This window comes from Callorhinus ursinus, unplaced genomic scaffold, assembly GCF_003265705.2.
Source record: "Callorhinus ursinus isolate GAN/ISIS: 27379988/994484 unplaced genomic scaffold, GSC_fseal_2.0 scaffold28, whole genome shotgun sequence".
In the NCBI taxonomy this organism is placed as follows: Eukaryota; Metazoa; Chordata; class Mammalia; order Carnivora; family Otariidae; genus Callorhinus; species Callorhinus ursinus.
In genome coordinates, this window is record NW_027397090.1 from 4,659,837 (window position 1) to 4,677,740 (window position 17,904).

The 17,904-nt window shown below is 40.3% G+C and overlaps 1 protein-coding gene and 1 pseudogene across 2 annotated transcripts in view; both read left to right on the top strand.

The window, feature by feature from the left end:
• The first annotated feature begins 669 nt into the window (after window positions 1–669).
• On the top strand, window positions 670–1,652 carry LOC112838785 (coiled-coil-helix-coiled-coil-helix domain-containing protein 2 pseudogene; annotated as a pseudogene).
• Window positions 1,653–5,366: 3,714 nt separating this feature from the next.
• CARNMT1 (carnosine N-methyltransferase 1) overlaps window positions 5,367–17,904 on the top strand; it is a 40,071-nt gene continuing 27,533 nt past the window's right edge. Inside the window, exons 1-3 of one of the 2 annotated variants that reach the window (XM_025891375.2) lie at window positions 5,367–5,740; window positions 12,783–12,978; window positions 13,816–13,979. In XM_025891375.2, coding sequence (XP_025747160.1) covers window positions 5,505–5,740; window positions 12,783–12,978; window positions 13,816–13,979 — 596 coding nt within the window. In that variant the 5' untranslated portion in view covers window positions 5,367–5,504. Of the gene's footprint in view, window positions 5,741–5,810; window positions 6,324–12,782; window positions 12,979–13,815; window positions 13,980–17,904 lie in introns of those variants that run through there. The other variant, XM_025891376.2, reaches the window with a different exon arrangement.

Sequence of the window (17,904 nt, forward strand, 5' to 3'; positions counted from 1 at the left end):
CAACTGGTAAAACATTTTTTACCTCTCTCTTTTTTTAAAGATTTTATTTATTTGACAGAGACACAGCAAAAGAGGGAACACAAGCAGGGGGAGTGGGAGAGGGAGAAACAGGCTTCCCGCGGAGCAGGGATCGATCCCAGGCTGGGATCATGACCTGAGCTGAAGGCAGACGCTTAACGACTGAGCCACCCAGGCGCCCCCTAGCTGGACATCTCTTAACCAGTCAAGTTGACATATAAAATTAACCGTTACGGAAGTGCAATGTCAGGTAGTGCTAAGTGCTCTGAAGAAAAATAAAAATGGATAAGGGAGCTGGGGTGTACATTAAAAAAAAAATAAGATGTCTTCTAATAAAAAATAAATTGTGATATGTTCACCCAAGGACTACCTCATGGGACAAACGATAGCTCTATACAATGTGGATAAAACTTTGAAACATAGTATTGAGTAAAAAAAGCAAGAAATGATGCCATGAGAAAACAATCAGCCAAATCCAAAATATGGAATATTCTGCAGGTCAAAAGATCTAGCTTTCTCAAAAAAAAAGGCAAAAAAGGGCATGATAACAAGAAGAGAAGAGGGGAAGAAGCAACAATCAACAAGGTGAGGTGAGCTAAAACTAGATTACTAAACTTGAGAATTGGCGAAATGGGGTGAAGGATTATAATAATGTAATAGATTGCTTATGTAATTGTCTCTACTTTTATTTCAGTTTGAAAATTCCCATAATTCAAATTTTTTAAAATGAGAAAAGTAATTTGCTTAGAAACTTCTTCTGGGCTGAAAAGTAAAAATGTATCTATAAGAATAAAGTAGAAGTCACAGGTTTGGCAGAAGCCGCTGGGGTCTCGGCCGAATCTCGGATTTCTAGACCCTGAGCTGCTCTGCAAGTCACCATGCGGCGTGGAAGTCAGAGCCGCACCTCCCGCATGGCCCCTCCGGCCAGCCGGGTACCTCAGATGAGAGCGGCACCTAGACCAGCGCCAGCAGCTCAGCCTCCGGCAGCGGCTCCACCAGCTGCTGTTGGCTCACCTGCTGCTGCGCCCCGGCAGCCAGGGCTCATGGCCCAGGTGGCAACCACTGCAGCTGGCGTGGCTGTGGGCTCTGCTGTTGGGCACACGATAGGTCATGCCATCACTGGGGGCTTCAGTGGAGGAGGCAATGCTGAGCCTTCAAGGCCTGACATCACTTACCAGGAGCCTCAGGGAACCCAGCCAGCATACCAGGAGCAGCAGCAGTTTGGCCCATGCCACTATGAGATGAAACAGTTTCTGGAGTGTGCCCAGAACCAGGGTGACCTGAAGCTTTGTGCAGGTTTCAGCGAGGTGCTGAAACAGTGCAGATTTGCAAATGGATTAGCCTAATCAAGAAGTTCAAATTGAAGATAAGGAAAATCATCTCTCATAACCAAGTTAATTTAGCATAAACATATAATTGATGGTGAATGGTGAATATATAAAGTGTAAAACCACCAGTTAAGCTTCTCCTTCATCATTAAATACAGCTTTCTTCAGAATTGGAATAAAAAAGGTTGTTCTTACTGTATGGAAGTTCATTGAGATGGTTTGAATTTGGGGTTGGGCAGATATTTGTGTGCCTCCTTAAATCACCTTTTGTGATGTTCTCATTTGTGAATTAGAATAAAGTGATTCCCCCCCCAAAAAGTCACAGGTTTATGTGTCATTATAAAGACCTTTTGTTTTGAGATTATTTTAGGTTCATACACAGTTGTAAAAAATAATTCAGACAGATTCCCTATACCCTTCACCGCAATGGCAATATCTTACATAACTATAGCACAATATTGCAATCAGGAAGTTGCCATTGATACAATCAATGGATCTTATTCAAATTTATCAGTTTGGTATGTATTCATTTATGTATATATGGCATGTATATTAATTTCTTTTTTTTAAGATTTTATTTATTTATTTGACAGAGAGAGACACAGCGAGAGAGGGAACACAAGCAGGGGGAGTGGGAGAGGGAGAAGCAGGCTTCCTGCAGAGCAGGGAGCCCGATGCGGGGCTCGATCCCAGGATCCTGGGATGATGACCTGAGCCGAAGGCAGATGCTTAACGACTGAGCCACCCAGGCACCCCCATGTATATTAATTTCTATGCAATTTTATGAAAGTGTAGATTTGTGTGACTTCCACCATAGTCAAGATACAGTTCCATGACAAGATTCTCTTGTACTACCTTTTATAGCCACAGACACAACCCTTCTTCCCTACCACCCCCAAACTCTGGCAGCCATTAACCTGTTCTCTATAATTTTGTCATTTCAACACAAAATATATAAATGGAATCATACAGTATCTGTAACCCTTTGAAATTTGTTCCCCATCAACCATAATTCTTTTGAGATTCATTTAAGTTATTAAGTATAAAAATAAATCATTCCCTTTCTTATTATCAAGTAAGTATCCCATGGTATGGTTATGCCCCAGTTTGTTTAACCATTCATCTGCTAAAGGACATTTGGGTTGTTACTAAATTTTGGCCTTTACAAATAAAGTGACCATGAATTTTCATGTAAATTAGGTTTTTGTGTGAACACATTTTTTTCATTTCTCTGGGATAAATGTCCAAGAGTGCAATTACTGGGTGTAAGAAACTGCTATACTTTTTTCCACAGTGGCTGTCCCTTCTCACATTTCCATCGGCAATATATGTGTGTGAGCTGTAACTGCTTAACTAACAGTTTTTCAAAATAACCGAAGAAAGAATGATGGTTTTTGGTTATTAATTCCTAGAGATTAATTGACCTCTTTCTGATGAAAATGTTTCAGCCCAAATGACCCCATGGTTTGGGAAGATTTCTATAGGAGAAACTCATTGCAAAGAAGTTAGGTCAAGGAAGTCCTAAAAGTGTTTTAAAACAAGGCCAAAAATTTATCTTAAAGACACCTGAAAGGAAGAGAGAAAACCAACATTTAATGAGCAGATATACCAGGCATTTCCCATTCTTTATCTCGTTTATTCCTCCTGATGATCCTGTAAGAAGGGTTATATGTCCATTTTAGAAATAATGTAATCAAGGGGCGTCTGGGTGGCTCAGTGGGTTAAGCATCTGACTTTGGCTCAGGTCATGATCTTGGGGTCCTGGGATTGAGCCCCACATCAGGCTCCCTGCTCAGTGGGGAGTCTGCTTCTCCCTCTCCCACTGCCCATCCCCCTAGTGGTGTGCTTGCTCTGTCTCAAATAAATAAAATCTTTTTTTTAAATAATGTAATCGAAGTCTCAAATAACATTTGAAACAGTCACAGTTACCAAATGGCAAAGTGAGAATAAAAAACCCAACTTCTAGCTGCCTTTAGCTCAGTGCCAGAAACATAGCAGGCAATCAGCACATTTGTTGAAAGGAATGAATGAATAGATAAATGTCAGCTCTGCTATTTATGTACCCCATGGCAAGACTATTAATTTCTCTGAGACTGTGTCTTCATTTGTTAAAGGAAAATGATAATAACACCTCCTTCAGAGTCATGAACAAATAAGGTGATACAATAGGAAAAAAACAATTCGGAAAATGTAAAATGTTAAACAAATGTTAGCATAATATTCAGTCAGTGTTATAGCCAAATACGGGTAAAATACAGGCAGGGGACTTGGGTAGGTAAGCGTAGTGCCAGTAATGTACTGTGTCCCGTGGATCACTTAATTGCTGTTTCCCTAGTTTCCTCATCTGTGAAATCATAATTGAGATTAAGGTTGAGCACCTTAATGACACGGACCCTAAGATTCTCACCAACTAATGAGACAGAACCAAAAAAGCCTCTCCATAAGAAATTAATTTGAAAATTTGGGGGCACCTGGGTGGCTCATTTAACCATCTGACTGGGGGCCTGATCTCAGGGTCCTGAGATCTAGCCCAGAGTCAGGTTCTGCTCTGATTGTGGAGCCTACTTGGGATTCTTTCTCTCCCCCTGCCTCTTCTCCACCACCCCCGCTCTCTTTCTCTCTCTCTCAAAAAAAAATGTTTATTATACTTCCCAGGATGATAAAAAGTATGTTGCTGATTATAATTATCCATGGCATTCTGGCCTATATCAATTAGGTCATCCAGAACTATATCAGTGCATCAAAATTATTATATATATAATTTGTGTATTGGTGTGTGCATTTACCAACAGTATTGGTAACAGTTAATAACATGAGAATATATGCATAATTTACAAACAGTGGTCTCTAAGAAAAATCTGCACTGGATATAAAATGTGGAAGAGTGGGCAAGAAATTGATATTTTGTGTCTGTGTAGGGGATAAGGCTGCCTAGGGAGAAGGGTAAAGAAACTTCACATTTTTAACCTTTTGTACTTTCCTTTTGAATTTTGGACCATGTATTACTGCATTACTGTTTTAAAAAAGACTTAAAATTTTATAAAAATCTTGTATAAAAATGGAACATTAACATAGAATAACCACTTTTAAAGCATTGCCTTTAAATTATTAATTTAAATTATGAAAATATGAAGCTAGTTCCTTTTCAGTATGTTTATATGTTTTTACAGAATCTTTGCTTCCTGGGAATGTTTAATTCTTCCGAATAAAGCAATCTTTTAGTAAGACTGATATGCAGAGTGGTACATAAAATTGAATAAAATGAGTTATTTCCTAAGAATAATAATAAATGTGGGTGAGGCACCTGTTTTAACTATGAGCTCAGAGACAAATGAGGCAGAAAGTGTATGTAGGTGAAGAAGAGGAAGAAGTCTGGCATTGCTAAGGGCCACCATTAGATGCAACTAGCGCCAATGCTGAGGCATTACAGCTCCTGTGCATTTTGGTGGTCTTCCAAAGCGCGGATACTAGAGAGAGTTTGGTTTTAACATCTTCTTCATCTGCTGCCATCACCAGTTGGGGCGGGATTAGGATTTTCGCAAACCCCTGAACACTGAAAAGATGATGGTGACTCTCCTCCCTATGTAATTAAAAATGGAAATACATTTAGAAAATAAAGCTTAAATCGGGGTGAATGCAAGACCTTCCCTCTCGATTTTCTTAAATAAAAATTCCTAATAAGTTCATCAAAGCCGAACTTTTTTTCTGCCTTTCCCTTCTTTAGACTTAGTTCAACTGCCTGTTCCACAATCCAGCACTCGCAGGCTCTTAAACCCAGCCCACGCGGCTTCTCGCAGGTGCCAGCCCCACCCCACGAGGGATCTCCTCCTTCGCTCCTCCCACCTGACCCTTCGCCCCGCCCATTGGGCGCGTCGTCCTTACGGCAGCGCGCCGTCGCCGAAGGCCGGCAGCAAATGAGCGCAGGCGGCGGCGGCCCTCCGTCGTACCCTCGCAGGCGCATGCGCGCTCGTGCCGGGCGCTCCTGAAGACCTGGCGGAGCCCAGCGCGGATGGAGGCCTGAGGGCGGCGGGGGCGGAGCGCACCGCGAGCTGGGGGCATGTCCGCGGCGGGCGCCGTCTAGAGGAAGGCCGAGCAGCCGCCACCACGCTCTCAGTCGCGGCGAGACGCAAGCGAGCCAGGCCTAGGGCCGCGGCGGCGATGCAGCGACGGCGGCGCCCTCCGCCGCCAGCTTCTCAGCTGCCCGAGGGCTGCGGGGGAGGCGGCGGCGGCCGCGGCGGGAGCGAGGAGGTGGAAGTGCAGTTCTCCGCCGGGCGTTTGGCCTCGGCCGCGGCGGTTTCGGCGGCGGCGACGGCCGCGCGCAGCACGGAGGAGGAGGAGGAGCGGCTCGAGCGCGAGCACTTCTGGAAGATCATTAATGCCTTCCGCTACTACGGGTAAGAAGCCCGTGGCGGACCCCGGCGCAGCCCATCGAGGTGCCTGCCGGTCGCGGCGGACCCGCCGGAACGGGGGCGCCCGCCGCGCTCGCCCTCGGCCGCCACGCCTCCGGGGCGCCCGAACCGGGCCGCCAGATCTGACCTCCGGGCCCCTGAGTCACCTCGTACCACCTTAGCCCCTCCCGACCCTGCACAGCCGCGTGTCTGCCGCGCCGTCTGCTGCTCAGCCTCGTGTCTTCTAACCTCAGGATCAGATTAGCTCTCTTGCCTTCCATCCCTCGTTAAAGGTTTGGCTTGGAGGCCGGTGGGGGTGACCGGAAAAGTGCTGTTAACAATTGCAGATAGAAGATGATGGTGGTAAAATCGTCAGTGCTGGGCATGATCTGTATGTGTTGTCGATGTCCTCCAAACTGAACACACGGAGAACCCAAGTTCACCTACACGTGGGATGCCGTAGGACGAATTTTCCCAAACTGTTGCCAGTTCTTGTGAGAGCTGCATAAGATTTCCACCCCAGCCCCCTTGGCGCTTTGAACGTACAGGCACATTAGTGGTGAATGATGGCGCTCAATGTCTTTAACTGGTGGGTGAAATTAAGGTCGGAGGTGGTCCGGATGTTCTAAAATTTGCTAAATTATTAAAGAGGGAAACGAGAGAAGGCACAGTAAAGAATCGCTTTTATGATCTTTTATTCTGCAAATATGTATCGAATTCTCACTGTGGGCTGGGTACGGTGGTAGGACTTTTAAACTCCCTAACTTCCACTTTTTTTCTTTCTAGATAGATGTTAAAATACCGTAGTCACAAAATTAGAATTCCAAGACCTGAAAGGGACTTAGCTTTTCAGGTAAACAGAGCACTTTTATTTGTGTAAGAGTGGAGTCCACCGACGGCTGTGCTCTGAGTCTGCGGTTGGAATGGGAAAGACAGGACCTGCCCACGTAAAACTGTGCCCTTAGATGGGCTCCTGCTGTGATTTATGCAAACTTTTTTTTTAATTGCTTGACTGTGACCTCTTCAAGGGCAGGGACTAAGCCTTATTTATTTTTGTGTCACCAGTGCTTGGCATATGTTGTTGAAGCTCTATTTTTAACAAATAAGACAAGTAGTAGCAAAGAAATACGTTTGTCCTTCCCAGATAGCATGTGAATTTGTCACAAGTCGGTAGATTGTTACTATTTCGAATTTGTAAACTTGCTTAGTAAAAGCCTAAAGTTATTTAGAATCTGATGGCCTTTCTGTAACATGAGCTTTTAAGTGCAAAGATCTTGATGAAATAATCTACTGATTAAACCCAGGCATAGGAACTGGACTGCATTACCTATGGAGCCCAAAAGGGAATTAACTAAGTGTGGGGATTTTATTTAGTATCAACAGAGGGAGGAAGGCAGACAACCACAGAATTGAATTTGTTGCAAGTATTGTGTATGAAAGAATCACACAGGGAGGAGAAACAACTAACCCTAGATTTAGATAGCTAGGAGAGGTAGGTACAGAAAAGTCTGGTACTTCTAGAAAAATCTAGAAAAGGATACTGGACTGTGTCCTGGAAAGATAATGGACCCAGTTAGTTAAAATGTGTGTCTGTGCTGGTTCTAAGATATTAAGACTAATTTAAAATTGGTTATCAAATGGGCCTTTTTGTGGGCAGCCAGGGACCTCTGACGTGGAAGTAGGGCTCGAGTGTGGCAGTGTAGAAAAGAGTGCTTGTGTGCATATTCTAATGGTTATGATCTAGTTTCCTATACCCTAATCCCTCTTTAGCAGTTTAATGTGGGATTGAGGATAATTTCATTTTTTAAAAACAATCCTTTTTATTTGCATGTACTCTTGACGAAATGCTTCCAATAGACTGAAAATAGTATTCAAAATATGCTTTTAAAAACATCACTGGAAGGACTAGGGGTATGGAAAGCATTTTGTAGCAGAAAACACACTGGGTTGTTCCATTCCGACATTTTATGATCTAGACCTCTGCTGTTCAATACCGTAGTCACTAATCACATCTGGCTAAATTTAAACTTAATTAAAATTTAATAAAATTTAAAGTTCATTTCCTCAGTCTCACTAGCCACATTTGAAGTGCTCAATGGCCACATGTGGCTGGTGTCTGCTATATTGGACAATGCAGATGTAAGTCTTTCCATCACTGCCGTGAGTTCGGATGCACAATCCTATTGTAAATCTTTAGCAAATACTTCTAAATTTTGGAGAGCTTAGTTTCACTGCTAAATGTCTTTTAGTCATTTTATAGGGGATTTAGATTAACGGTCACAGGGCAAGAAATGTCTTAATATTTTTCCAGTGGCTTCTAATTTTTTGTTTCCTATGGGTTTTGCTTAGATGAAATATTTTGATTAAGGCAAAAATGATTGTAGCATTGTAGCGAATAGTAAAAAACAAAACAAAAACAAAACGTTGTTATCCTTAAAATACCAATCTTATTATGAATGAAGATACTCACATTAGAAGATACTACAGTTGAAAAATTAAAGGTCTTGTCAGAAACATCCTACTTTTAGAAGTAGCAGTTAGGTAAGATTTAAAAAATTGAGATGTAGAGTTCTTTTGTACAGGTGAAGGAATAGGCATATAAAGAGGTGAACAGCTTGCCCAGGCTTACACAACCAAATTGTGGTAGAGTCTGGTCTGAAATCCAAGATGGTTCGGTGCATTAGTAAATAGTGATATTAGTAAGACAATTTTAACTTTGTGTTTTAATAAATTTTTTAAGTGGATTGAGACAGATTTTCCTTCTGAAAAGATACGCTTTCCTGTTTAGAATACTAGAGTAGTTCAACAGGTTCAGAGGAATGGGTCTATGACCTTGGTCCTTGGCTCAGACCCAGTATCAGACCCACCCTGATGAAAGGAGACTAAGAGTTGGGGTCACTGCCAAGACCACCCTTCTGGAGAGAGCTGAAGGTAGATACCCATGAAATATGGCTGGTCACTCTATTTTCTCCCCTTAGTCACCAGAGGATAAGCTCTTGCTGCTGACCGAGTAGAACCACGGAGAGTCTGAAGCTTGTTAAACATTCCTTTAAATAAAGCAGCTTTGGGAAACTCTTTAAAGGGCCAGGCAATGAATATTTTAAGGTCAGAGAGCTAGGTAGTCTCGTTACAACTATTCAACTCTGCTCCTGTGTGGAAGCAACCATAGGCAGTATGTGAACAAATGGATATGGCTTTGTTTCAGTAAAAGTCTTTATAAAATAGACCTAGCAGCCAGGGGGTCATAGTGTGCCCACCCCTGCCTTAAAGTACATTGGTAGTATAAGCATTTCCAGAATAGAGAAGTTAGCCCCATTTAAAATAGTAAAGATTGGACTCTTATGTCAGCTTCAGTAAGATCTCACTTATTTCGGGAGACTCACTGTGGATGTACATTATGGACAGTTTTGCAGACCATTAAAAAAATCAAGGGTTAACAGATATGCAGCGACTCGTCCTGTTCTGTGTAGTTACATCACTTCTGTATCAGTAATTGACAACAAATATGTGTGGGCTCTTCTGACCAATCCATAACTTACCTCAACTACCCGGCAATCATGGAAGTTAAGTAGTCCTCATGGAGAATGAAAAATGGCACCTAGGGGGTATATAACTGAACATTTATTGATTGTTATTTGCATAGGCTGAAATCTGGAGATTCAGTTAGGACAAACACAAGACTTGTATTTCAGAAGAATTCATTGGGAGTGGCAGACTTCATCTGGGGACAACATTCCTAGGGAGCAGGCCTCTTAGGGATCTTTGAGAGACCTAATGAGGGCCTGGGAGAGGTAGTGATTTGCAGAGAGTTTATGAAGTAGAATCAAAAGGATCTGGAGCTTGTGGTTGTGGGGTCTGTGAGAAGAGGCATTTTAGGATGACTCATTTGTTTCTGACTTCAATGGATGTATGGCATACCATTCATCAGTGTCAGCCATATAGGAAGAAGTGCAGGGTTTTTTTCGGGGGGGGGGGGTGGTGGTGATCATGTGCTAAGTTCAGTTTGGATATGTTGAATTTTGAGGTATGCTGAGAGGGAGGTTGTGGGGCATCCAGTGCCCAAGAATAGTAGAAATGAAGTACTGTGAGACTATTTAACCAGTTGACTCTGAGTTGTAACCCTTCACAACTCTGCTGTTTGCCTAACACATTATGGTCACCTTAAATAGTTCCTTTAGTGTTCTACTCTATTTTATAGGAATGTAAATTGATACAATTCTTCTGAAAATCAGTTTGTATCAAGAAGCTTAAAAATACCCTTTTTTTTTTTTTTAAGATTTATTTATTTTAGAGTTAGCCAGGGGAGGGGCAGGGGAAGAGGAAAGGGAGAGAAGCAGACTCCCCACTGGGCACCGAGCCCACTTAGGGCTCAGTCCCACAACCCATCAGAGCATGACCTGAACCGAAACCAAGAGTCAGATGTTTAACCAACTGAGCCACCCAGGCACCCCAGTACTTAATCCTTTCTGACTTGGTAATTCTTCTTTTGGGAGTTGGTAGTATTTTTTTCCCCTAAAATACAGACGGATTTAGAACACAGAAGGTTTATCATATAGACAAGTGAAAGTATCTAGATGCCCAGCGTTTGAGAAATAACTGAGTAAATTTTGGTGCATAGATGGCATAATGAAAAGTCATTACAGTCATTTGCCCTATAAATTAGAGAAGTTTTTTCTAATCTGGGAAAATTCTTTGATAAAGATGAAGAATTACAAGAGCTTCTAAAAAGTTGACGTGCATGTGAATCATTTTGAGATCTTGTTAAAAGGCACGTTACATTTCAGTAGGTCTTAGGTGGGGTGTGAGATTCTTCATTTCTAGTTACCTCCAAATGGTGTGCTGTTCTGTGTATCACGTTTTGACCGGAGAGGCACTTCAACAACAACAAGGAGAAATATGCCAAAAAGTTAGAAGTGATTGCCTTTAGAAGAGGGACTATTAGTAGCTTTTTTTGCTGGAGTACTTTTACTTCTCCACATTTTTTGTATTTTCACTGTGAACATATTAGTTATATAAATTAGGTATTCCTACCATGTTGGAGTTATGTTTCAGGCCCTGGGCTAAGTGATTTGTGTGCATTATTTTGTTACATTTTCAGTGAAATCCCATTGGGTTGGCAGAGGAATATAATGGTACCTAACCTTGTGGGGTTTTATGGAGATGTTTCAAAGTAATCCACGTCAGTGACTTGGTGTAGGGCCTGGCTTTTATTAAATCTCAGTGATAGCTTCTGTAATCATCATCATCATCATCATCATCACTGTAGTTATGTATTACCTTGTTTTGTATGTGAGATAGTGGGGGCACAGAGAAAGGAAGTAACTTGCCAAGGGTCGCATATCAAATAGGTGGCATAACCTGGATTTCAATCCAGATCTGTTTGACTCCACAGCTCACTATTACACTGTCTCTAGGGAGACAAAAGCAAACATCAGTGTAGCCATTGACAACTTAATCTTTTCACGTTACCCTCCTACCCACCCCCCCTGCCCCGCCCCTGACCACCACAACCACCACACACAAGCTTCTAAAAACCTGGTCAGGTTATTGCTTTACTCAAGAGCTCCTTCAGAACTTCTTTATTACTATCCAGAAATTAGAGAGTAATTTGGCATAAAAAGGAGACAATTATTTGGGTGAATAGAAAGATTCAAACAACCAAATGAAAAAGCATTTTTCGTTTTCATTTAGTATGGAGTAAATGCCAAAGAACATTGAGAAGAAACACAAACACTTGTTTGTATATATAAAATGTAAAGAACGATACAGTGACTACCCATGCACCTAACACCTGGTTTAAAAAGAGTCCTTTCCCCTCAAAAAAATCACTTTCTTAAATTTTCATTTCCTTTCTCTGTAGTTTTTTTTTTTACATGTGTTCAGTCCCTGTAAGATATTATTTTTATATAAGATGGAATTGTATATTCTGTATTTTTCTGCAACTTGCTTTTTTCAACAAATATTTACATTCATGAGTTTTATCCATATTGTGTATAGTTGTAGTTTATTTAATTGCATTCCATTGTATGATTATACTGTACTTTGTTCATTTTACTGGTGATGGACCACTAGGTTGTTTGCAGATTTCTTGTTTGTTATATATAACAGTGCTAATAAGAAGATAGTTTATGTTTCATGGTGCCCATTTGCAAGTTTCTTGAGTATGTGTCTAGGACTGTAATTGCTAGGGAGTGTGCATATTAAGATTTACTGGGTAATGCTAAATTATTTTCCAAAGTGGTTGTGCTAATTTATGCACCTCTCATCAATCAGTGTATATATTCAAGTTATCCCATATTTTTCAGTATTTCCTAATATTTTTTCCATATTTCCTGTAGTCAGGCTTTTAGATTTTGTCCATCTGATTGATGTAAAATAGCACTCAATGCAAATGTAATAATCAGCTTTTGAAAATGATGGGGTTTTTTGTTTGTTTCTTTTCAAGTTTTATAAATAGGTAATCTCCAGAGTGACCTTTAGAGTTATCTGGCAACTTCTGGAATGCAAATTGTGAATAATATCATGTAAAATGCTATAGAATTACAATTTTTCCTCTGTTTACTGCTTTTGTAGTACATAAGATCTTTTGTGTTTTTTAAAAAAATGCAGCTTGGTTGGTTCTTAGTTAATTTCAAAACACATTTTGTATATTCTAAAGTAACTTCAGAGCAGTATTCTGCTACTTGATGGAGAAATTTAAAGTATTCATCTAGTTCGATGAAAATTTTAAGTTTGGAAATTAAAATCATAAAAATAAACTAATTGTACATTAATCCTCTTTGTTTCCTTTTTCCCTCCTAACTGGTACAAATATTTACTTTGCTAGTTATAAACTATTTGTCTTTTGTTTGGTTGCGTAGAGAATTTGTAATAAGGTGAAAACATAAAACTTTTAAGATAATATCCTTTAAGAAACCAAAAGATTGTAAATCACAGGACAGTATCCCAACATTATAAAGGAATAATTGTACAGAAAGACAACCTTAAAATAAGATTGGCCCTGGTGAGAATTCTTTTGCCAATTTAAAAAACACCTTTTATGTTTTAGCACCAGTATGCATGAGCGAGTGAACCGAACAGAAAGACAATTTCGATCACTTCCAGATAATCAACAGAAACTACTTCCTCAGTTTCTTCTTCACTTGGACAAGATTCGGAAATGCATTGATCATAATCAAGAAATACTACTGACCATTGTGAATGATTGCATACATATGTTTGAAAATAAAGAATATGGAGAAGATGTATGTGAAAGTTTGTTCTATTTTTATTTTAGGGTTTAACCTCTGTATTTTGAGGTCTTCATCTTTCTGGATTTCATTTTTATATTTTGCATGGGCCATTTGCTCTACTCAGAATGTTTTCACTTTTATGTTCAGGTATTTGAGTAGGCTTAATAGAATAGTATGTTAGAAACTGGATTTGTTGACAGATTTTTTTTTTTCTAAAAATAGTAAGATAATTGTTGGCATATTGCTGTACGTTTCACATAGTGTTCTGACTATTCTAGCATATAGAGTTAGTGACTTTAATTTTTATAACCAACTTTACTAGCTGTGTAAAATTAATTTCTCATGCTAAATTCATTTTCAGTATTTTGTATCTATTGATATTTATCTTTTACTTTAAGAAGTTATTTTCACTTATAAATCTCAAGGGACTGGCAGTAATAGAAACTGAAGTCCTCTTTTTGTATCCACAGGATAGATACAGTTGGGCCACTCCAGGGTGAGCCTCTCCATGCTGCCCCATCAATGACCTGGAGGGACTTTCTTCCCTCTCTTAGAGAGAGAAGATGTCCTGTCTCCATAGCAGCTCAGTTCTGGTCCTCTCCTGAGTAAAGACTGCTTAATTATATGGTGGTTTCATGATTAATGGACCTTAAATCTATTGAGGGTAGAAGTGAGACCACCAAACTCTTTTCATGTAGGATCTCAAGCTGCACTTGAACCCCGGTTGAGGTGAGAGGCTAGTGATTTATCCACTAAACCATCCATATAGCCCCTTAGTAGCACGTGCCCTTGACCCTATTCAAGATTGATTCCTTGGTCAGAAGCTAATTGATTTCTGTTTTTAAACAGGGGAATGGAAAGATTATGCCAGCATCAACATTTGACATGGATAAGTTAAAATCTACACTGAAACAGTTTGTGAGAGACTGGAGTGAGACTGGGAAAGCAGAGAGGGAAGCCTGCTACCAACCAATCATTAAAGAAATTTTAAAAAATTTTCCGAAAGAAAGATGGTAAATAGTATCTTATTTTTAACAAGTTTCTTTAAGATGCGTAAGCACTAAGTTTCTCTGTAATAAATTTCACAGTCGTGATTCATGTTTATAGTTGCTGCATGCCTGTATTTTTCCACATGTTGGTGTGTGGTGTTGTATGTGTTCGTAGATGCTTTGTATGAGGTTGCAGTTAATATTTTTGAATACTCTTTGCTCCAGCAGTTACGGGAAATCACTCCATCTGGAAATTAATAAGGTTAGATTGACTGTTCATTATCAATGATGGGTTCTTTTATAATTTGCTAATGGCAATGCAAAAAGCTACAGACTTTGCATTTTCCTCATTATGACAAACTTGTAAGTAGATATGGGATCTATAGCTGAGAGCAGAGATTCTTTTTTGTGCCATGAAAAGCCCAAGCAGTCCACTTTTCAGAATAACACTTATAAAAGAAAATGCATAAGATTGCAAAGAAACCAATTTTGAAGAATAGTTATCAAAATATTTAAAAAGCAGATTTGTGCTATAACATGCTCCGTATCCTGTATCACATTAAATAAGATCTAGCAGCAAGTATAATTACTGTATTTTTGAAAATACCAGTGCACATGTTATTTTGAGACTCTCAGCAACTTCAGAATAACTTCAAGATAAGTTGCATGCATTTTATAGTGCTATATATGCTCTACCTAATCAATTCTTAACGTTTTACATTTTATTATTTCTTATTCGTACTTCCCTCCCTCCTCCCCCTGCTTTATGATTATGTCTAAAACTATATATATGCACAATTATTATTTAAACCATTTGAGAGATCAGTTTGTATATATCATTTTTTTTTACCTCTTAATACTTCAGAGTTTATTTCTTAAGAACGAGGGTATTCTCTTAACATAAACACAGTGCAGTTATCAGATTGAGAAAATTTAACCTAGAACACTGTTTTCTAATCTACCGTCTGTATTCAAGTTTTATAAAATTATCCTGAAAATGTTCTTTATAAACCCTTCTCTGTCCAGTCTAGAATCCAGCCCTGGATATTACATTACATTTCATTATAACATTTTAGTCTTTAATCTGGAGTAGTTCCTTGGCCTTTCTTTGACTTTCATGACATTGGCATTTTTGAAGAATACAAGGAAGTTATTTTATGGAATATTCCCTCAGTTTGAGCTTATCTGGTGTTTCTTTATGATTGGATCTGGATTACATGCCTCTTTTCAAAATAATACATAATTGATACGTAATTGATTGTTCCTCTCAGGATATCACATTCAACAGTGTCTGTTAGCCCATCATTTTTTTTTTAAGATTTTATTTATTTATTTGTCAGAGGGAAAGAGAGAGTGCACAAGCAGGGGGAGTGGCAGGCAGAGAGAGAGGGAGAAGCAGACTCCCAGCTGAGCAGAGAGCCCGTGCGGGGCTCGATCCCAGGACCCTGAGATCATGACCTGAGCCGAAGGCAGACGCTTAAGCAACTGAGCCACCCAGGCGCCCCTGTTAGCCCATCATTGACAATTTTAATTTGATGACCCATTCAGAATGTCACTTAGTTTCTCCATTGTGTAGTTACTCTCTCTCCTCTTGCAACTAATAAACAATTTCTTAAGAGACACTTTGAGACCATACAATTAATATCTTGCTCCTTCTCAGACTTTCTCTGCCTTAGAATTGTCAGCCATCGATGATTCTTGCATGAACTGGTCTGTCCTGTGCTGGTTATGGAATGGTGATTTTCTAGCTTTTCAGTTATCAGTCAGCATTCTACTGTATCTATAAACTATTACCCGAAGGACTTACGGTTCCTGTTTTATTCAGTGGGTTATGATCCATTACTATTGGTTTTCTTGTTGTTGTTGCCTCAGATTTCGCCAGCAGGAGTCCCTTCAGGTTGGCCTCTGTGTCCTTTCACATGGCCCAATTCCTCTTGAGTGCTTTCTTATTTTCTGGCACAATAAGATATTTCAATCCCATCGTGTATCTTCCCTACTTTAGTCCTGGAATTGGAATTTTTTCCAAGGACCTCTTTCCTTTAATGTGGAGTGATATGTAGAAACCAAGATCTGGCACTAGGCATGTTCATTGTTGCTAAGATGTCACAGCTTTGGAGCCTTACAGTGAGTAGAGCGCGCGCGCACACACACACACACACACACACTAGAAAGCATTCGTTCATGCTGATCCCTTCAGTGCCAGTCCAACCCCAAAGGTCTCTCTCTTGGCTTCCCCTGTTCTGTCTGTCTGCCTTCTTCCACAGTGAGAACCTGGCTTCTGACAACGTCAGTACATTTACTCATTCACTCAGTTCTACAGTAGTCACATAATGGTTTCAGAATTGCTACCTCCATGGCACGATGAAAAACAAACTACCAGCAGGAGTTCAGGATTTGCTAGCAATTATTTTTTCCCCTAAAAGAAGGGTATTCACAAAAATATTCTTCACAAGTTACTCAAATTAGCTTTGCTTCAACCCCCTATCCTCAGTGTGGTTGTGTTTTTTATTTGAAATTCAGTATATTGGGGGGTTTTTTTTTGTTTGCTTTCAATTTTTAGGGTTCTGTCTTGCCCCCACTCCCCTTCCTTGTTGATTTATATTTTTTGGTTTGTGGGCTATCAGTTATTAACTTGTGATACTTAGAAAAAGCGTTACTCCCTTCCCTGTTCCTTTGATAGCCCGTCTCAACCCCGTATTCTCCGTCCTCCACACCTGTAGGTGATCAGCATCATTAACTTCTTGTTTATCCTTCTTAGTTTTATCTTTTGTTTCTTATGTAAGCAGATACAGGGTTTTTCTTCTAAATTACCTCCTTTTGTTTCATACACAAAATGTAGCGGCCTGTGTATTTTATGTTGCAGTCTTTTTCACTTAACAAAATATCTTAGAAATAGCTACATATCAGTGTATGGAGATCCTCCTCAGCCTTTTTTACAGCTGTAGAGTACTTCAGCCAGTCTCCTGTATTTGGTTATTTAAGTAGTTGGCAGTATCTTACAATTATAAATTATTTTACAATTAATAACTATGCATGGGTATTTTTGTATTTTGGGAAGTATCTCTTTAGTGTAAATGTTTTTTTTTTAAGATTTTATTTATTTATTTGACAGATAGCATAAGTGGGCAGAGTGGCAGGCAGAGGGAGAGGGAGAAGCAGGCTCTCTGCTGAGCAGGGAGCCGGACATGGGGCTTGATCCCAGGACCCCAGGATCATGACCTGAGCCGAAGGCAGCCGCTTAACCGACTGAGCCACCCGGGCGCCCCTAGTGTAAATTCTTAGACATGGGATTGCTGAGTCTGAAAGGTAAATGCATATGTAGTGTGGTAAGTGTGTTAGTTAACGTATTGTGTGCAACAGATTACCACACATTTAACTGCTTAAAACAGCATAGATTATTTTTTTTAAGATTTTATTTTTTATTTATTTGGCAGAGAGAGACACAGTAAGAGAGGGACACAGGCAGAGGGAGTGGGAGAAGGAGAAGCAGGCTTCCTGCGGAGCAGGGAGCCCAATGCAGGACTTGATCCCAGGACCCTTAGATCATGACCTCAGCCGAAGGCAGACGCTTAACCAACTGAGCCACCTAGGCGCCCCAAAACAGCATAGATTTATTATTTCACAGTTTCTGTGGGTCAGAAGTCTGGGCATAGAATCTTAGGAGGTTGCAATCCAGATGTCTACTGGGCTGTGTTCTCATCTGGAGGCTTGGCTGTGGAAATACCTGCTTCCAAGCTCACTCATGTTGGCAGAATTGATTTTATTGTGTTTGTAGGACTGAGGGCCCTGGCTTTGTGTTAACTGCCTTGGTAGAGGCCAGTTGCAGTTCCTTGTCTTGTGAGCTTTCCCAAAATGGTTGCTTACTTCATCAAGTGGGCAAGGAGAGTCTTTAGAGCAGGCAGGCTTTCAGTGGAGTCTGATAATGTGATGATATCACAGGGGTGGCTGT